At 44.8% G+C, this 22,025-nt stretch overlaps 1 protein-coding gene across 1 annotated transcript in view; it reads right to left on the bottom strand.

The window, feature by feature from the left end:
* Positions 1-22,025, bottom strand: part of Sdk1 (sidekick cell adhesion molecule 1) — a 975,668-nt gene that overhangs the window by 579,501 nt on the left and 374,142 nt on the right. The window contains exons 3-4 of the mRNA XM_057765703.1: positions 19,218-19,324; positions 15,943-16,090 (exon numbers count right to left, since the gene is read on the bottom strand). Of these exons, the coding sequence (XP_057621686.1) occupies positions 15,943-16,090; positions 19,218-19,324 (255 nt within the window). The remainder of the gene's footprint in view (positions 1-15,942; positions 16,091-19,217; positions 19,325-22,025) is intronic.

Genomic DNA, 22,025 nt, shown 5'->3' on the forward strand with positions numbered 1-22,025 from the left:
GAGACAGAAAAAAAATAAGTGGTGGCCAGACCAGGGAAGAGAGATGAATGGGGATAACTACAAATGGCCTCGGCTTTCTTCGGGGTGATAGACTATTATGATTGTGGTGAGAGCTGGCCAGACCTGTAGACACACCAATGGCTTGGATCGCTGGGCTAGGAAACTCTTATGGTGGGAAACTTTATCTTAATTAAGCTGTTATTAAAAAAAATAAGGGCTGAGTAATGGACTTGTGATGCATAAGTGAAGACCTCAGTTTGGAAATCTGGAATGCATGTAAAAGCCAGACACATGTCTGTGATTTTAGAGCTCTTTTGGTAGAGGTAGGAGAATGCCTACAAGTTCAAGGGCCAGTTAGCCTTTTATACAAAATAGTAAGTGAGACCTTGCCTCAAACAAGGTAGAAGGTGAAAACTGACATCTGACATTGTCTTTTGACCCCTGTATGCTCACTGTGACAGGTGTGTACACATAAACACACTCAAAGGAAACAAACAAAATAAAGAGTGCGTGAGTTGAATGGCAATGGGATGGTACCCACATATCATAGCGGGGGATGTCTGGTCTTGGCATGGGCCTTTGGACAGAAATTTTGAACTTCATTATATTTTCTTCCCACACAAAGGAGAGAGGTTGCTGTGTTAACACTTGAGAGAACAGCCTAGAGACACTAGAATCTTCCTCTTGATTTTTCCAGGCACAGAACCTGTTACTGAGCTGGAATGATGACCTTGACATCAAGGAGTGTCACGTGGAGGCAGATACCACAGCAATTACATCTAACTAGGCTTTGGTCAGCTCTGACTAGAGCAAAGAATGAACCCTCAGGACAAAAGGATCAGAGATCGTGTGGATATGACACTTTAATTCACAAAAGACCCTTCCATCTGCCATGGGATCTGATTATCACATCAGAAACCAAAGCCCTACTGGGTTGGCAAATGCCTCTTGGAATTTGAGGGCGACCTGGCTGCATATGGTTCCAGGAAGCCAAAAGCCAAGATGAGCACAGGGCCCTTTTGCTACCTCACCACTCTGATGGGCAAGCTGAGATCAATTTTGTCAGGGACAGTCACAAAAAAATGATCAGAGAAGTGTCACTCAGGCTGAGGTTCGTCCTCAGTGCTTTCATTCACATATTATTTGACTTTAAATCACTTAGCTTCTCTCTCCCACATGCTGTCATCTGCAAAATTGGTGTGATAAGGCCAGGTCTGCTTTCTTTACTAGCCTGCCAGGAAGATTGAGAGCAGCCCCGCAGGAAGATAAGAACATCTATGTCTCCATGCGATTTGCATGGGCTGCATAGGACTCAGCCTGGTGCCCAGGCGCTCATCCTCCCGAGGACAGCCAGTTCTCTCCACCCCCTCATTGTAGCCCCAGGCCAACAGATGGTCTACTGTGTTCATGCCACTAGACAGGTGGGACCTTATTCCATAAACACAGTCCTCAGAGCACTCAGGAAGTGAGCAGGCAGGATAGCTGGTTCTTACGGCTGCCCTTCCTGCTCTAATTTAGGGTATCACAGCCTCTTTCTTGTTCCTCAAGCAACCTCCTCCTTCCTCTTCCCTTCCAGACAGTGATATGCTTCACTTTTAAGGACTCTCCCTAGTGGGCGCCTGTCCTATGCACAGGATGCCAACAGGAGCAGCTCCTCCGGCTAATACAAGTGTACCCCTTCCATGTGCCTTGCTGCCTTTTCCTCTGCCATCCAAGGAAGCCTGAACCCAGAAGGGACCAATGTCCTGGTATGGGAGATATATCTCATGGTTCTTCTTGAGCTCTGAGCCCTGCTGGGAGAACTAAGTGTGGGTGCTCAGAATTTCTGTTCAAAGACCCTGGGCTATGACCCGATGTAAACGGACACCTCTTCATACTGTGAAACATCCTCAAAGCTTGAGACCGAGGCTCAGACTTGGCTCTCTTGAATATGCACAGCAACAGTAGCCAGAAGCTGTGGTGAAGGACCAACCTTGGTCTGGGTTCAGCTAGGACAGCATTGTAAACCCTTCCCCACTGCTTCCTCTAGCTATGTTCCCTCAGTCAGGGTTGAAGCACACACACGGCTTCAGGAGCTTGGCACTTCCAGGGTTAACTTTTCACTGATAATATATGCATGATTACATACTTTGTAAATGAGCAAAGGAAGAAGTGAAGAGCCGGGGCAGCTAACATGGCACTGATATTCCAAACTAGATGCAGATGAAAATCATGTCCAGAATGAAGAGCTCACGAACCCCACGATCATCAGGCCTCGCTAACGACCCAGCCACAGTAGGGCTGGATTGGACTTCCGAAGGACAATGCACCCGACATAGAAGGGAAATGTAAGGGAGGGGGACCGAGCTTTCTGTAGCCTGAATTACAAGGTGTTATGAACCTAGGTTTGAAAATTCATCATGCAAAAATGAACTACAAACAAAAATTTCCAAATGAGAGGGTGAGGAGCTGACTGGACACTAGTGTGAATCCGTGTGTGGAGGTTTGGATAAGAATGCCCCTCCCCAATAGGTTTTTGTGTTTGAATGTTTGGCCCTCAGTGGAACTGTCTGGAAAGGATTAGGAGGTGTGGCCTTGCTGAAATAGATATGGCCTCTTTGGAGGTGTATCACTGGGTAGGCTTTGAGGTTTTAAAAAAACCCATGTTAGGCCCAGTTTCTCTCTCTCTCTCTCTCTCTCTCTCTCTCTCTCTCTCTCTCTCTCTCTCTCTCTCTCTCTCTCTCTCTCTCTCCCTGCTGCCTGGTGGATTAGGACGTAAGGCTCTCAGCTACTGCTCCAGCACCATGCTTATCTGCTTCCTGCCATGATAATCTTGGACTAACCATCTACAGCAGTAAGCAATCCTCCAATTAAATGCTTTCTTTTATAAGAGCTGCCTTGGTCACAGCAACAGAACAACAACTAAGACACACTGTATAATTACCAGAGGTAAGCATTGGAAAAACATCACTGGTTTGGGAGAATTGTCTGAATTATGTCAATCATGTTTTAAATAAACACTGATTGGCCAGGCAGGAAGTATAGGTGGGAAAACCAGACAGGAAGTAGAAATGATGCAATGAGAACAGGAGAATTCTGGGAAGGAGGAAGTTGATTCCTCCCAGTTCTGTGCAGACCACCAAGGAAACAGGATGTGATGTGACCTGCCAGCTGAAAAAGGTACTGAGCCATATGACAAAAATAGATCAAAATAATGGGTTAATATAAGCCATAAGAGCTAACAAGAAGCCTGAGCTAATGAGCCAATCAGCTTTATAACTTATAGAGATCTCTGTGTGATTTTCTTTGGGGCTAAACAGCTGTGGGGAACTAGGCGGGACAGAAAACCCCAGCAAGCTAGGCCTTAATGTTACACATCACTACTACATCATGTTCACTCTGCAGGCTAGACTGGGACTGCACACCTTCCATTATATTCCCCACCATCTTTCCAGCCCAAATCCTGAGAGGCTGGCAGAGTCCCACGACTATCTCTGTTTAAGATATACCGTTATCTCCACTTCACTGAGAAGAGTTCATTGATTTGCTCGGTGTCACACAGCCAGTAGGTATCACTCAGTGTCCCAGTCTGCCTTAGTTTCTTTACTTCTTGCTGTGGAAAATGTCCCAACAAGAGCCTAAGGGAATGAAGGTTTGCTTTGGTTCACTGTTTGGGTTGCAGGACACCCCAGTGTAGAAGTCACTGTGACAAGATTTGGGGAAGCAAGCTGAGCACATCCACAGTCAAGATGCAGAGAAAGAAAATGCATGGTCAGCTCGCTTCCCCTACTTTACACAGGTCAGGATGCCCTACTCAAGGAACTGTGTCTCCCATAATTAAGATATTTCTTCCCATATCAATTAACATATGCCCAGAGGCCCATCTCCAAGAAGAGTCTAGACTCTGTCAGGGTGAGAGTGAACACTAGCCCCTCCACAGTCCACCTCCCTAGAATGAGCCACCTGCTACAGTTTTCATTCACTCAAAAGATACTTGTTCGTGAAACGAATGTTCACCACTTAGTATGACCGTGCTAAGATGTTGGGTCTTCAAAGACAAAGGGAACCTCTTCCTTGCCTCGAGGGATTAGAGTTAGCATAAATAACCAGTGATATGTAAGGAGTATATACAATATAAGACAGCCATAAGGAAGCATTATTTCCCTAGGACATACTATTATATGCACCTAAAAAGGCCTCCTGCTTATGATTGCCGGCATGTCAAAACATAATGCAGACACAAATTTAAGAGCTCAAAGAGAGAAAGGTGCGATTCAACTAATACATTCCAGGCTTGGCAACTGTAGAATTTATTGCTCATTAAAACTGTATTTTAATTATCCTAGTTTTAATTAAAGTATTATGTGGAGTTGGTGAAATGCAATTATGTGCAACTGACTTAAGATGTATAATAGGCTAATATTTGTAAAGAAATGCATTATTGTCACTAGATCTGCTCCCGTAAAATGAAGTGGCATTTTATTTCAAATGAAAAATCGCTACATAGAATATTAAACTCTTGTCATTAAAGTTAAACACTACATTGCCAACTCAAATGGAACCAAGTCATTGAAGAGCGCCCCTCCCCATGCTGATCGGTCTGCTCAGGGATGGCGCCCTGAATGTGACCTGCCACATCAGCAGCTCAGGGGCCTCACCACAAGGAGACACCAGCATCCTCCATTATCCCTTATGCATCTTGGGATGAGAGGGACCTCACATTTGAGAATGTATCTGCTAGGAGGTAGAGCCCACAATCTGTTTACGAGGTAACCCGCTGTCACACTGCCTGGCGGTTTGTAAGAGAATAGCAATCTTCGGGGTCATCTCAGCCACCTCTCACCATGCAGTAGGGTTCTAAAGCACAGACCTCTGGAGGCAGGCTGGGTGAGAACAATACAGTCCACATCTTCATTCCATCCCTTGTCAGCTGACAATTTTTATGGTCATGCAGAAAGCCTCTGGGATTCCTCACCTTAAAGAAAAATCCCTGGTCTGGGGAGGCAACTAAGAGGCAAGAGCACACGCATGAGGCCCTGAGTTCTAATCCCCAGAAACTAGGCAAAAATGCAGGTGCGACTGCACACAAGCCCAGGACTATAGAGGTTGGAGACAGGAGGATCACTGGCCTGGGGGGGGGGGGGACAAAACAACACACACACATCACACACACACACACATATACACAAAACCCAACGAGCTCCAAGTTCAGTGAGACCCCGTCACAAGAATAATGCAGAGAGTGACAGAGCAGGGCACCCAGCACCCACACTGGCCTTGTGAGCACACCTGTATGTGTGTGCCCACATACATCACAGCACACATGTATCACATTACTTCAAAACAAAACAACCAAGTCCCTTGCCTTGTCATGCCCACTGTGAATACTTGTTGCTCTCTGAGACAATCACAGTAAAAGGACCACAAAGCTATCTTTACTTGCTATCCCCACTGTATTTTTTACATACGTATTTTTAATATTAACCATTTTCTAACTCAGAGAAAATACTGAAGTAAAGACTGACATTTCTGAGGCTGTATCTTTCCTTCAAGATTCAGCATCCACCCTCAAACTCAATCTGAAGTCTTTGGGCAAGGTCATTTCTTAAGACCTCCTGTGTCGCCCTCACCTTTGAAGGCTGCTTAGCTGCTGTGCAGCTCTATGAAGCAGCAGTGACCTTTGGCCTCCCATCCCTCTTTGCCTTTGAAGGCTAACTTGCCTGGCTGTAGCATCTGTGTATGATGCTATGGCATCATGGAGTCACTTGGACCCCTGGAGGCAACAGACATTGTCTCCTCCATTACCACTGGCAGTTTGGCTTCTACATAGTGGCTCGATTCAAAATGTGGCTGCTTTCAAGACCTTTGCCTTGAAGTTCTGCAGCTAACCCACAGTGTGCCCAGGCTTGAAACAAGTATCTGTCCCTCTTGAAGTTTATTTGACTTCCTGTCTCTGGAGAGTATTCATTTGGGGAGCTATTACAGTAGTGATTTCTCCCAATATCACCCCCCCCTCTCTCTCTCTCTCTCTCTCTCTCTCTCTCTCTCACACACACACACACACACACACACACACACACACACACACTGTTCTGGAATTTCCTAGGTGTCGACTGAGTACTCTGTGCTCTGTATCTTTGATAATCTCCCTTACACGGTATCTCTAGTTGTATCTCTGTGTTTAATCTGAGTGTTTGTCTCAGATCTACCAGAACAATCTCTCTCAGCTCAGCAGTATAGACTCTGTTTTTTCACTCCTTCATTTGACTTTTAAGACAAATGAAAACATTTTGCAGTGCAAGGAGTTTGGATCTTTTTTTTTTTTTTAATTAGCCACATGAAGGGATGTTCGATATCATTCACCACTGAGGGAGATGAAAATTAAAAACTCAATGAGGGGAGAAAAAACACCAATAAGATATCATTAGGCATCTATCAGGATGGGCAAAGCAAACCATAAAATGGCAACAACAGTGCGTGCCAGAAAGGAAGCAGAGAAACTCTGCGCTTATTACTGCTGTCAACATGAAATGGGACAGTCACTTTGGAAAAGTTACTGATATCACCTCAGAAAACAAAACCAAAAATGGAGCATGCCACTAGCACCTGCGTGTCTGTCCCAGAAAATGCAAGTCTTACACTCGCAGAAAAACCCATGCAAGAATATTCACAGTAGCTACATGCATCATGGCCCCATTGTGAAGACAACCCAACCATCTTTCAACAGAGCAGTGACCATACAAACGTTGGCACCTCCACACAGTACTCACACACAACAATAGCAAACCAACCGTTCACATGGTGACAACCCCGATGAAGCATAGAATCTGCTGAGTGACAAAAGTCAAGTCCAAAAGACTATGTGCATGGGGTTTCATTCACATTCCAGTCCATGGGCGGACTGGACCTGTGCAAGTATCCTGGCTATGATGCCGTACTTGCTTTGTAAGAGAAAAACATTGCTTTCCCCATCTCCCCTTCTCACTTTTTTCTCCCCATATCCCCTTACCCCCCTACCCCCATCCCCAAGTTTCAATTTTTGCCTGGCAATCTTGTCTCCTTCCAATATCCAGGAGGATAACTATATGTTTTTCTTTGGGTTCACCTTCTTATTTAGCTTCTCTAGGATCACGAATTATAGACTCAATGTCCTTTATTTACAGCTAGAATCCACTTATGAGTGAGTACATACCATATTCATCTTTTTGGGTCTGGGTTACCTCACTCAGGATAGTGTTTTCTATTTCCATCCATTTGCATGCAAAATTCAAGATGTCATTGTTTTTTACTGCTGAGTAATACTCTAATGTGTACATATTCCACACTTTCTTTATCCATTCTTCCATTGAGGGGCATCTAGATTGTTTCCAGGTTCTGGCTATTGCAAATAATGCTGCTATGAACATAGTTGAACAAATGCTTTTGTAGTATGATAGAGCATCTCTTGGGTATATTCCCAAGAGTGGTATTGCTAGATCCTGGGGTAGGTTGATCCCGAATTTCCTGAGAAACCGCCACACTGATATCCAAAGTGGTTGTACAAGTTTGCATTCCCACCAGCAATGGATGAGTGTACCCCTTACTCCACAACCTCTCCAGCAAAGGCTATCATTGGTGTTTTTGATTTTAGTCATTCTGACAGGTGTAAGACGGTATCTCAAAGTTGTTTTGATTTGCATTTCCCTGATTGCTAAGGAGGTTGAGCATGACCTTAAGTGTCTTTTGGCCATTTGAACTTCTTTTGTTGAGAATTCTCTGTTTAGTTCAGTGCGCCATTTTTTAACTGGGTTAATTAGCATTTTAAGGTCTAGTTTCTTGAGTTCTTTATATATTTTGGAAATCAGACCTTTGTATGTTGCGGGGTTGGTGAAGATCTTCTCCCAGTCAGTAGGTTGCCTTTTTGTCTTAATGACAGTGTCCTTTGCTTTACAAAAGCGTCTCAGTTTTAGGAGGTCCCATTTATTCAATGTTATCCTTATTGTCTGTGCTACTGAGGTTATATGTAGGAAGTGGTCTCCTGTGCCCATGTAAGGGTGGATATGGGAGCAGGGAAGTATCTATCTTAAGAGAGCCATCTTAGGGTTGGCAAGAGACTTGACTCTAGAGGGGCTTGCAGGTGTCCATGGAGATGCCCCCAGCTAGATCCTTGGACAGCTGAGGAGAGGGAGCCTGAAATCCTGAAATGATCATATTCTATAGCCATACTGATGAATATCTTGCATATCACCATAGACTCTTCATCTGGCAATGGATGGAGATAGAGACAGAGACCCACATTGGAGCACTGGACTGAGCTCCCAAGGTCCAAATGAGGACCAGAAGGAGGGAGAACATGAACAAGGAAGTCAGGACCGCAAGGGGTGTGCCCACCCACTGAGACAATGGGGCTGATCTGATGGGAGCTCACCAAAGCAAGCTGGACTGGGACTGATGGAGCATGTGATCAAACTGAACTCTCTGAATGTGGCTGACAATGAGGGCTGACTGAGAAGCCAAGGACAATGGCACTGGGTTTTGATCTACTGCATGTACTGGCATTGTGGGAGCCTAGTCTGTTTGGATGCGCACCTTCCTAGACCTGGATAGAGCGGGGAGGACCTTGGACTTCCCGCAGGGCAGGGAACCCTGACTGCTCTTTGGACTGGAGAGGGAGGGGGAAGTTGAAGGGGGAGGGGGATGGGAAGAGTGGAAATTTTTAAATAATAAAAAAAAAGATAAACATTGGCAGAAATGGGTCACAGCTCTTATAACTGCTTGGGATCTGAAGTCATCACAAAGTACTCCGCATTTGTAGAGATGAGAGGTAGGATGGCGGTGTTGAGGAGCGGGAGCTGATGTCTAACAAACACAAGACTCCGGTGTTTACAAAGTGAAGCATCTACAGGTGGGTGCGAGTGACGGCTGGGTGACAGTGTGAACACGCTTGATGCCACTGAGCCGCAGTGAAAATGGCTACAACAGGTTGGGGAGGTGCCTCGGTGTTTAAGAGCACTTTCTGTATATGAATGAGGATCTTAGGTTCTTAGCACCTACAAAAGAAATCTGGGCAAGGCCATAGGAACAGCTGTAACCTCAGTGCCAATGATGTAGAGACAGGAGGATTGCTGAGGCCTTGCTGACTGTCAGTCCAGCTCCATGTTCAGTGGGAGATCGTGGCTCAAGGGAATAAAGGGGGGACTGAGAGAGCAGGAAATATGCCATCCTCATGTGTCTGCTGCACATGCAGCCTCACACATGTACACATAATCAAATGTGTATATGCTGTGTACACCATATATAGACACATGAATAAATGATTAAAATACTAACTTTTATGTTATATGATTTTTTTTTTCTAAAATAGGAGGCTTCCTCTTTCAAGGACTTCCTACTGTACACAGAATAAAATTATTACCTATTTCTAGGCTGTCTTCATGGGGGCCTCTTTACCTTTGCCTGTTCCTTTCTTACAACTGACCTAGTATAGACACTCCAGCAAACACATCAAACCACTCCCTGAATTTGGCCTCTGCCTGGAACATATATCCTTAGGGTCTGAGCATGGCTGGTGCTCCTCAGCCGCAGACATCATCCTGAGAGGCCAGCATGGCCTGGAAGGGTGACTCTGCAATCCCACAGTGCCAGCGCTGCCTGGCTATTGGCCTCTGTCTGCCTTTCTTCTCACCAGTAAATCCAGGATAATCGCAGTCCCCACTCACTGGCTGCTGTGAAGATTAAATGAGTCATTATAAATAAAACACTTAAAACACTGCCTGGCAACTCCAAATTGCTAATTATTATTATTATTAAATGTCATATTGAGACTATCACAGAAATTAGGTTGAATGAATGAAGTCAGACACAAAGGACTTCATATTCAATGATTCCATTTATATGGAAGTCTACAATAAGAAACAATCACCAATCTATGGTAATTAGATTAGTTGGGGAGAGGAGCTGTAGGAAAAAGCATGCAGGGCTCTCTCCACTGAGAGAGGGGAGACTACATCTATGGGCACAGTTGCAAAAATTTACCCACGGATGGACTGAAAATCTGTGCGCTTTATGACATGCAAATTATAACCCAAACGTGGCTGAAATTTATTTATTTCTGTGTATGTGCACACATGCAGATGGATGAGTGTTCTTGCATGTATGTAGGGACCAAAGGATGATCTTTGGTGATGGTCCTCAAAACCTGTCCACTTTTCTCTTTGAGACAGGGTTTCTCACTGGCCTGAAGCTCTCCAAGCAGGCTAGGCTGGCCAGCCCACGAGCTCCAGGGATCTTCCTATCTCTGCATCCCCCGCACAGGGATGATAAGCACATACCACCATGCTTCTTTTTACTTTTCTAATGTACATTCTGGGACTTGAACTCAGATCCTTATGCCTGCAAAGAAAGCACATTTTCAACTGAGGGAATCCCTCCAAACATTAATACTCAATTCAAAGGAGTCCTATCCCTAGATTGGTACCCTGTTATGTCTCCTTGGTCACATCCTCTTAGCATCTGTTCCTACATGTTGTTCCCACACTGGAACATGGCCTCACCAATAACAACACTTTGAATGCCTTGTTTTCCTCTTGGTGCTTAGCAACCACACTGGTGCTAGATATTAGATAGGTACTCAGTAAGTATCTATGGGCTCAAGGATGAGGAAGAGCAGGAGTAATGGGGAGGGAGAGGGGGAAAGAGAGAAGAAGAGAGGTGGATGGAGATGCTGAGGGAAGGGAGGCAGTAGACCTGGCCATGGACACCAGCTTTCCTATCAGCACTGTACACAAAGTCAAGTTTCAAATACTTCCCTGCACATTCCTAATTTTTTAAAAACACAAAACAATGGAGTAAAGGGGAGAAAAGTAACTTGCCCAAGACCAGAAGTTGGGCTGGAACCCCCACATTCTAGCCAGTTTCACTCATGCTAAGTAAGGCTCACTTCACACATATAGATATGTACTATAAACAGTCACAAAATGCCCATAAAATATAATATAAAATGTTTTAAAGCACATTATTCTGAAAGCTCGGTTAACTATAAAAATATTATTACAACCAGATCTACTTCACGCGAGTACTGAGTTGTGGCTCCCAACACAAGTGCTAATTTCAACAGATCTTTCTTGGAACAGCGGAAATAAAATGGTAATAAGTTAATGGATGCTTGAGTATTTAAGCTTGGACAATTATGAGGCAGGCTGTTTGTAAGTCACCTGGGATGCTGTTTATTGCCCATACTTCACAGTCCAGATCGTTACTGGCGAGCCATCTATCGCAAAGCCGACTGGAGCTTTGAAACAGTCGATCTATAAACTTCGCATTTCCAGAAAAACATGTGCAAGAATGCTTGTGCTCACACATTCCTGTCAGGTAGACGACAGGATGCAATCTGAGCACAAAACCTGCAATTAAGCAAAAGAATGGCACTGTACACACCAAGTTTTTGCTTCCTAATCTGATAACTGCTGGCATGAATTACCTCCTGGGGGTAAGGGAAATGCTGCATGGCATCCAGATTCACATTTCAAAGCTTGAGAAATAAAAGGAAAGAAAGAAAACAGATCTAAGCCAGGATAACATAGAGAACTTTCTGTTTTCAACTTAGACTACATTAATAAGACAAAGCTGTCTTCAACTGTGACAGGAGAAGACAGTAAATTAACTGTTTGGATCCAGTAAATCAGAAGAATAAACATGCAATTTTTTTCTCTCCTCAGATACATAAAACCCATAATCATCTATTCAAATTTCTCCGTATAACTTACCCTCGGTGCTTTCAAAACATCATTTGCCTTTCCAAGATGTTTTTCTGTGTCAACAGTCATTTTCTGTGCAGCGTGTTGCTTTCACTTCATCCCCCTTCTGCTGGGGAAGTGCAGATGCCACCTGACATGTCTTGACAACCACCTACCCATTCAGCCCTCCAGGACTGCACCTCTGCCTTATAGATGAGGCCATGCAGTTACGGAAATAAGTATGATTTCAGTGGATACCACCATGGGAGAAGTCTAGATGTGATTAGGAAAAACCCCAGGTAGAAAGGAACCTACAGGCGGGAAGAATTAACATGGATAGACTAACTGGGATGCCAATCTAATGCCTCCTCTTCTATTTGAGTTCTGACTAAAGCCATTAATCTTAAGAGGATGCTGGGAAGAGCCCGAGACTCTCAAGAGGACCACTGCAAGATGGTAACAGTGAACCCTGTTGGCTCCCTCCACCTCCTGTGCAGCAGAGAGATGGGTAGCCTTTCTGCTCTCAGAGGGGAGATACTGGGGGAAATGAGACCGTGGTTCCCTGGAAGGCTCAGGTCATAGATTCTGGTTATGTAAAAGGACAATTAGGGCATGTGGCGGCCACAGGCTTCAGGCACTGAATCATAGCTATGCTAGTTACAGAGTCTCTCTCTCGCTTTCCGTCCCTCTTCCCATCTGTGTTCCCATCTTCAATGCCTTTGCAACATCTCTTTCCATTGTCCATATGACCTATATGTTTGTAAGCTCCAGGGCCTAAGGCTTGGAGGTCCTTGGGAGCCCATTAAGCTGTTGGTTTGCCCCATGCTCCCGGGGCCACAGGCAGAGGTCTTGTTCCTGCAGAATGCTTTCTTCTGACATTCTGTTTTACTGAAAAAAAATTTCTCTATGCAAAAAAAATATTTTTTAATGCCAAAGTCAGTCAGTCTCTGTGGCAGGCAAGAGCATCAACTGATATACTGAAACTCTCTGGGCTCGGCCTAATGCTTCATGAATTCCATGGGTTTGCAGATAGGCAAGGGGATTAATAGACCAAGTTCAACAGAGACCTCGCTAGTAACCTTGAATCTGATATATGTAACTATCTTGTTACTGACTGCACTTGTCCAAACATACCATGTCCAAAAAGAATTGAAGAGAGCACTACCACACCAGAATACACACACACACGCACACACACACACGCACACACACAAGCACACATTCAAACCTGCTTCTCCTAAAATTTTCTGTCTACTTCGGGCCAGCTATTCAGGCCCCGGATTTTAAGGTTTGCCCACGCCTCTCTCCATCTCTTATATCCCACATTTAATCCAAAAGGAAGCCCTCGTAATTCTATTTTTGAACTATATTGATATGTGACCCTTCTCACCAACTACCAAAAAACACACAAGTCTGTGCTATTTCAAATTGAAAGCTGGACTTCTAAATAAATGAGGGAAAACCCCTGCAGCCATGGAAGAAATGATCAAAAGTGTGAGGCATGTTCATTGAGTAAAGCAAACAAGAACCTAGGCCTGACGGGGAGGCAAACGTGGGCCTGGAGTCAGAACCAGGCTTCAGCCCTACTTCTGCAGCCTGCCAGCTGTGTGCCCTGGGGTGAGTCGCTATCTCTAAACTTCAGTTCTGCTAGCTGTAAGTGGAGCTAATTTTAAGTGCCCCAGAAGGCAATTCTGAGGATTACAGAAGATATGCTTCAAGTAGGTACTCAATAAATAATAGCTGCTAGGATTATTAATAGGCTATTTAACTAATTTTTCAAGTTTAGAAACATCAGAGTTACTGTTTCTTCTTAAAAGTAAAAAATCCACTTCATAGTAAGTCTGAAGGTCAACTTTTAAAAGTCATATGATAATGTTATAAAGAGATGGGGGAGAACAGGATCCTCCCCAACAGAGAAAGTCCCCAGGAAGGGAGCTCACATGCAGAGGCTGGAAGCAGGTTGGGTGCTTGACCTGTGCTCCGTGTGCGATGCACTTAGGGTAGGATGTTTCAGATCTCAGAGGCAGCCCTGGTGGTATGGGGCAGATCTGCTGCCCTCTGAGCTCTGTGTGCAGCCGCCTGGGTCTGGAGTGGAAGTTCCTCAGAAACAATATATCTTGGAACAGCATATAAACTGTTGGCGAATAGCCCACACGCGCTGATTTATGACAGCTCACCCAGCAGGCAGTTAGGCGATGTGGGGGTGATGATGAGGTGGAAAACACAAAACTAAAGGGCCTTTCTTGTAGAAGTGTAAATATTCCTAATCAGCCTCATCTCCTTCTTAAAGACGAGGTATGCACCACACTGCCAAGGCTGGGGCTTTAGCAACAGGTTTAGGCTTGCAAGCAGACCCTTTGTTAGACAGGACACTGTGTCTAGACTAACGCACAGTTATGTTGTTAGCTCGTTAGGAAGTAAATAGTCTTTAGCATGAATATGCATGTTTTTTTTTTTTTTTTAAAAAAAAGCCCATGAAATTAAGAGATATCTCACTGTAAAAATTAAGAGTTAACTCAATGGATGCCCTTTCATACTTTGAATGAAGGTGGCGGGGTGATTCACACAGCTGATGCGTGAACCAATGTGCATTTATTTGCCACCCAGTGAATTAAATGATCCCAACACCACAAACTCCCACCCCTTGACATGACGAGCTCCATCCCTGAGAAGAAGTCTCATGCAGCCTACCTTCCAACCCCGGCGCTCTCAGTTCCCCGGCATTTACCCCACCTCCCTCCCATGTTCTACATTAGAACCTCCCAGAACATTTATGCCCGACTGCATTCCTGCAGCCTTCTGCTCCACAGAACAGTCTCTCACAGCAATGAGATATCGATCTTTCCTTTTTGTTTCACCCAATCCCAAGAGGCCTCTGTTAGGATTGGAATCAATACCAAGGTGAATATCCAAGGAACTTCAAATACAGAAAAAGGCATAACAGCCATGCCATTTAAAGTAATGGGTATTTTTAACAAACATTTCGAAACATGCCTGTTTCACATATTTCTATTTTTTTCCTGTTCTGACTGCAAAAGCAGAGACATTTGGTAAGCAGGTCCATGCAGGGTTCAGAGGTCAAGGTGGGATAACAGGTCCATTGGGCTTAGAGAAGGAGGTCCACGGTGACCTCCTAAGTGGGAAAGTGAGTGTCTAGCCCAGTTAACTCCCACAATTTCATCTGAAACCCACTCTGCAAATGCCCCCCACACACCCTTTCCAAAAACTGAACCAAGAACTTTTCCCCTCATGCATTTTTTATCTGTGTGTAACCACTTGGCAGCATAAATATTTGACTTTTACCCCAAGCACACAGAATTCCACGATTCTTTTTGGAAATTTTTATCCTTGAACGTTTTTTTCTTTGCAGTATTACCTTTCAGTGTGACTGTAAGCTGCTCACTTAAGTAATACAAAATCAAGGACTAGGGTGATGGCCCAGGGGATAAAGTGGTTGTCTTACAAATGTGGGGACCTGAGTTCGAGCCTCAGGACCAATGAGAAGCAGAGTACAGAAGTAGGTGCCCATAGTACTACTTCCTAAAGAAGAATGGATGGAGGATGGAGACAGCCCATGGACTAGTCTAGTCTGATGTACACAGTATCAAATAACTGTCTCACACAAGGTGGAAAGAGAGGGCCCCCCAATATATCCTCTGATGACTACATACACCCCTCAGATAAAAAATAAATAAGGATCCAATGTTCTTTTTAACCACTTAAAGCTCCAAATGGAGAAAACCTGCCTTCTACACATATCTTAAATGTGGGGCATGCAGGAAGACCTTGAGATAGGGCTTAACTACTCACAGTGTGATTAGCAATAGATGAGCGAGCCACTAATTGGATGAAAGGAAATAAAACTGCCATGGAAGAATGAAAAGATAAACAGAAATAAGCGACAATTAGCACTTTATCGTCACAGAAAGGAGGGAACCCCACGGCTGTTTTAAGTAAACACCAGGCTTGGCTGAATGAGGTTACACACAGTTCAGGGGAGACGGCGGTGAGATAAACTCAAAGTCAGAGAGAATGGGCTCCAGGGTGGAGAGGAGACCTCAGGTACAGGGTGTACGACAGCACAAGGTCACTCGCTTGAGCTGCTCAAAAATAGCCAAGTCGGTCACAAAACAGCTGCTCATTAAGGACCAGGGAAGCTTCCACACTGAGCCAGGCTTCCCAGTCGCCGGCCACTTAGGAAGCACTTGGTACAGCGTAAAGAATTACATCCACGTTCAGAACGACTTACATTCTACTGCTTGGAATAATCTTGTGTCCTTCTCTAAACCACGTCACTTGCGGTCTGGGGCAGCTGACGATGGGCACTAAGTTTAGAAGCGCCGCATGTCCTTGAGAAACTGTTTTCCTCTGGTCTGTATCCATGAAATTCCCCATATCTGCGGAGAAAAAATGGACTTTTAAGTTCTGGAGCGAGCTATTTTATGCGGGGGAGTAGGGGTCAGGGAGGGAAATAACTGTATTTTACAGTGCAGCTGGTGCCGGTGCCACACTTAACATGGTGACAGGCGAGACTGAGTGGCAGTGCTGACAAGGGCGGGTGGGGCTGTGAGGGAAGCATTGGCAGCTCCATGAGCCTCTGAAAGCCACCGGGACCCTCATCAGCAAGGCCACAGGCCTTTGTCACACTGCAATGATAAGATGGTGGCTCACAGTTGACTCTAACATGAAAAGAAACTGCTGGAAGCCATCTCAGGCCCCACGAAGCAGTTTCTACAAAGCTGCAATGAAATATTCCTGGATGACTTCCTGGACCTGGGTCTCCTTTTCTTCATCTCTAGGGTGACAGTCTTCCTCACAAGTCTTTGGGAACCAATGTGTTCCAACCATTGGAGTGTTCACAGAGAATTCTCTTATGCACCCCCACACTGATGACATAGTTTGGGATAATCAGTCTTTGTTTTATTGATTAAAACAACCAAAAAAAATGAGATCACAGTCATTACACTGTAGATATGAAAGGGTCTTTTTTAAATTAGTAAATTGAAAATTTAAAATAATTTCCATATTGTTATCAAATACAGTCAATGTATATACACAGAGTTGTATACATACAATACACCATATTGTATGTGTAGTAATGTATATGTGTACATGTTCCCAGGTATATGCAAGTGTGTATGTATGTGGGGGAATGAATCGCAGGTATGTGTGTGTTTGTGTGTCTGTATGTGAGTGTGTCTGTGTGTGTAGTAATTTATGTGTGTACATGTTCCCAGGTATATGCAAGTATGTATGTGGAGAAATGAATAGCAGGCGTGTGTGTGTGTGTGTGTGTAGTAATGTATGTATGTACATGTTCCCAGGTATATGCAGCTGGTGTGTATGTAGGGGAATGAACAATTGCAGATGTGTGTCTGTGTTTGCGTATGTATATATGGAGGCCAGAGGATGATCAGGTATCTGTCCCGATGGATCTCCACCTGGTTTGGGGGACACTGACTCTCATTGAACCTGGTGGTTGATGACTGGCTAGATGGACTGGCCAGCAAGCCTTGGGACGCTGCTGCATCTACCTCCCCAGTCAGCACTATGGCTGGTTCTGGTATTGTATGTGGGTGCTAGGATCCAAACCCAGTTCCTTGCAGTTGTGTAGCAAGCACTTTACTGACTGAGCCATCCCCCAGCCACCGTCTATCCTTAATTTCTTCTGTTTTTATCTTGGAGACAGAATCTCACTGTGTAACCCTGACTGGCCTGGAAATCACTACATAGACCAGGTTGCCCTTGAACTCACAGAGATCTGCTTCCTGAGTGCTGGGTTTAAAGGTGTTCACCAAACTGCCTGGCCACCATATATTATTAAGTATATCCCATTTTAAGATATTTTTCATGAAAGAAATGGTACAGCTTTACCATTAAAAGCTATTTTCTATGTGCCAGGGCCTGCTATGACGGCACAGAAAAGAGCTAAGACTGTGGGAAATGCCCTTGCTTAATAGAAAGTGAAGGGAGTACGCACAAACCGAAAGACTGAGAAACAAGGGGTGGGAACGAGGGCACGGACAACCCTGTAAAGTCCAAACTTCATAAATAAAATGTAGTACACTATAATCAATCCCAGGCTCTTAACTTACTCAAATATGGTTTGGGTATTGATCCAAACTCTATTTATTATGTTTTCAATTTTTCTATTGAATAAAAGTTCTGAATTATTCTGTAGACAGATTTGGTGGTGACTTCATCTTCACAAACCAGCAAGATTGATGTCTTCCTAGTGGCTTAAACAATAGCCAAACATGCATAATACGGGGACCTCCCTTGGTCATCGTGATTACGATAGGAGGGTGAGATAGGTCTATGCTATTTTATATGCTAACATAAAGCTACGGATCATAACGGATGCCGAAATTAGAAGCAGCAATATTGAAACAGGGAAAGCAGAAGAGAAGCACTACAGTGTAGTCTCAAGCCTGGGGCATCCTATAGTGTAACATTTCAGAATGTTCTCCTGCTTGCTTTTAAACAAGATGACATTTCAGCAGTGTTTTCAAACGACACTGAAGCAGACCGTCCACTAGACAGATCCTAGTCTTCAAAGACTTCCTATCATAAGGAAGGGGCAGCATATAGGCCAGGTCTCCTGCCCCCAAAGACTGCGTGACAGTCAAGGTCTCTGCCTTTTGATGGTCCCTTCTTTTAAAAGTTTCATCCACAAAAATGGATCTGCTGCATGCTAGATGGCTGCATTAATAACAGCTGGGACTTGACTTCCATGTCTCTTAGGCAGCAAAATGGCTCCTTAGCAGATCCCAAGGAAGAACCAAGGGAATCTGACCTTAACTAGGTTCAACTTTTCATTCTAAAAATACCTTTAATCTCAATACCACCAAGCCAATGGCAGTTGGTTTATACTAACCACCTTACTTCCCTCTCTTCCTGCCCCGACGGGTTTGGGAAATCCTTAATCTTCTCAGTTGGAAAAAATAAAGCAACATCTCACCTGGGTCTCTGTGTTTGTTTGTAGATTTTTAAAGTTATATTTATTTGCACGTTTATGTGAGTGTTTATTGCCACAGGATATGTGTGTGAGCACATGAAGGTCCGAGAAGAGGACAAGTTGAAGGGGTTCATGCTCTCCTTTCACCATGTGGATCCTGGGGATGGACCTCAACAGGTCATCAGGCTTAGGGGCCAAGTACCTTCACCCATTGAGATATTTAACTGGCCCTATACCAGTTTTAACCATAATTCTATTTTATTTATTCATTCATTCATTTATAGCCAGTGTCTCATGCCGCTCCAGCTGGCACTGAACTCACTATGGAGCCAAGGATCATCTTGGACTTCTGATCCTCCCTGCTTCCCAGTTTGCTGCCATGGTTGGAACACAGGGCATTATCCAAGCCAGGCAAACATTCTACCAACTGAATTACATCCCCAGGTCTTATCACACTACTTCAGAGGAACCAAGGACAAGTATCAATTGCCACATCAGAAAGTGCCTCCCCACACTGCTGCAACTCTGCCCATTGCTCAAGGCCGGCGCTCACGCTGCACACGCACATGCCACTTGAACTTCAGATCTTCTCTGCAAGAGAGCGCCCATCCTGTTCCGCACCACGCAGCGGTAAAACCCGGCATCCAGCTTCTGTAACGAGGGGATGATATACCTGCAAAATGCCAAAAAGAAGTGTCAGTCATCAATCCTGGAAGAGCAAGGGCATCCCTTCCATAAGATGCTCAAGTGATCATTTCCCTGGTACTCAAGACGTACTCAAGTCCTCGCCTAGGGAGACCACTGTGAGTTTGCTTCACCAGCATCCCAAGTCCAGTGAGGCTGCAGACTAGTACACGGAGTCAGGACTCACGCTGTCCCCTATGGTCAGCACAGTGTCATGCATGAATTAGGCATCACCATGCTGTTGGGGCATGAATATGTAATTCCATAGGCTCACTTGTCTGAATACTCGGTTCCCTGTTGGTCATGCTGGTTTGGAAGGCTTAGCAACCTTTAGAAGATAGATTCACTGGAGAAAGTGGGTCATTGGGAGGTTTTGTGCTTTCTGACTCCCAAGGCACACATGTGACCAGCTGCCTCAAGCTTCTGGTGCCATGCTTCTCCACCATGTTAGACTGTATCCCACAGAAGGTGAGCCACAGTGAAACATTCCCTCCCTGAGGCTGCTCCCTGTCAGGTGTCTGAGAAATGTTAAATATCCAGTGGTCGCTGCAGCTAAAGCAGACTTTTCAGTTTAAGAAAGTCGCCTATTTTCATGCTGCCAATCTCAGGATTTACAGAAATACTTTCTGGAACTGCGGACTCCTGCACACAAAGTCCAAGTCACTTCGTATGGAAGACCACTGCCACTTTCAGGATGAGTTGTGGCTGTCCTCAGGCAAAGCAGGCCCAGGCCCAGGACCATCCTGTCTCCACCCCAGTGTGGATGTCTGCTAGTATAACTCATGCTCCTTGGAGATGTCCTCTTCCACGTGCTGACACTGACAATAGCTTTGTTTTTTAGATGACAAAATAGTGTCAGATGTAATCATTTACCTTGTGTAATATGATGGATTCTAGTTTTCATTCCTAGGGCTATAATAACCCCTCACATCCCATACCCCTCCAAAAGCATCATCGGCATTACAAAGGACAGTAAGAGAGACTTTCCATACCAGTCCTACTGAAGTATAGCATGAGTTTTATAAGTCAGGATGTTTGAAATCCATGTTTGAAACCAGCAGGGATGTAGTTAATGATCACTGGATAGAATTCAACAGCTCCTGAATCCAGACCTGAGGTGGTAGTTAACTGATTGTAGGCCATGGTCATAAACCAGCCAAGAACAAGTTTTGTCAAACTGTCTGATAAAGGGTTAATATTCAAAATATATGTGGAGCTCCCTAAAACCCAACAGGCAGAGACACTCATCTGAAGAAGGCAAAGGGCCACGGGGTTTTCAAGAAGGTAAGCAGAGCATCCATAGTACTCAGCTTCCACAGTACTCAGTGCATCCACGGTACTCTGTGCACTCACGGTACTCAGTGCATCCACAGCACTCTGCACACTCACGGTACTCAGCACACTTGCGGTACTCTGTGCACTCATGGTACTCTGTGCACTCACGGTACTCTGCACTCACGGTACTCAGCGCACTCACAGTACTCAGCGCACTCACAGTACTCAGCACACTCATGGTACTCTGCGCACTCACAGTACTCAGCACACTCACGGTACTCTGCGCACTCGGTACTCTGTGCACTCACGGTACTCTGTGCACTCACGGTACTCTGCACTCACGGTACTCAGCACACTCACAGTACTCTGCACTCACGGTACTCAGCGCACTCACGGTACTCAGCACACTCATGGTACTCTGTGCACTCACGGTACTCAGCACACTCACAGTACTCAGTACACTCATGGTACTCTGTGCACTCACGGTACTCTGCACACTCATGGTACTCTGCGTACTCACGGTACTCTGTACTCACAGCACTCGGCGCATTTACCGTCAGGAAAATGCAAACCCCAACCACACTAAGACTACAGCCCCCAGCTCCTAAGAGCCATGCTGAGGATGGAGAGAAGGGAATGTTGTCTGCTACTCCTGGGCACGTAAACAGACAATACTACACAGTGAGTGCTCTTTGCAAAATTAAAAATGGAGCTATTATAGACTCAGCACTGCTTCTCTGAGAGGAAACTGAAATCAAGACCATGGGGACCCCCGCACCCCATATTCACCAAAGCTCTGGAAAGAACTCAGGAATCTGTCAGCACAGAAGTAGATGGAACACGGTATAGATTTAAACCAAGAAAGGGGGGGTTCCCCCAAGAACATGGATGAACCTGGCAGACATCCCGCTCATGCAGACAAGCCAGTCACAAGAGGAGAAACACAGCATGCAATAGTGACAACCAGGGAGGGCAAGTGGGGGTTGGACAGCACAAAGAAAACCAATGTTTAGTTAGGTAAAGTGAACAAGTCATATCAGTGTTCTGTGAGACACAGAGAACACAGCTAGCAATGTGGTATTGTATATGCATGGTTGGCCAAGGGTCTACTGAGGCATTTTTTAATGTTTAAAATTCTGTTTATGAGTGTGGGTGTGCATGATGTGGGGGGGAGGTATTCATGCCACAGTGCACATGTTTAGGTCAAAGGACATCACTGTGGAACGTGTTCCCTCCTTCTACCTTTACACAGACTTTGGTGACCCAATTCAGGTCAAAAAGCTTGCATGGCCAGAACCTTTACCTGGTGAGCCATCTTTACCAGCCCTACATGTTCTTATTACATAAAAACAGTATTGAAAAGACAGATTGGAGCAAATGCATACAAATGGTGATGAGGAAGTTGTGACTGGTGT

This window comes from Chionomys nivalis, chromosome 3 (genome assembly GCF_950005125.1).
Source record: "Chionomys nivalis chromosome 3, mChiNiv1.1, whole genome shotgun sequence".
NCBI classification, from domain to species: domain Eukaryota; kingdom Metazoa; phylum Chordata; class Mammalia; order Rodentia; family Cricetidae; genus Chionomys; species Chionomys nivalis.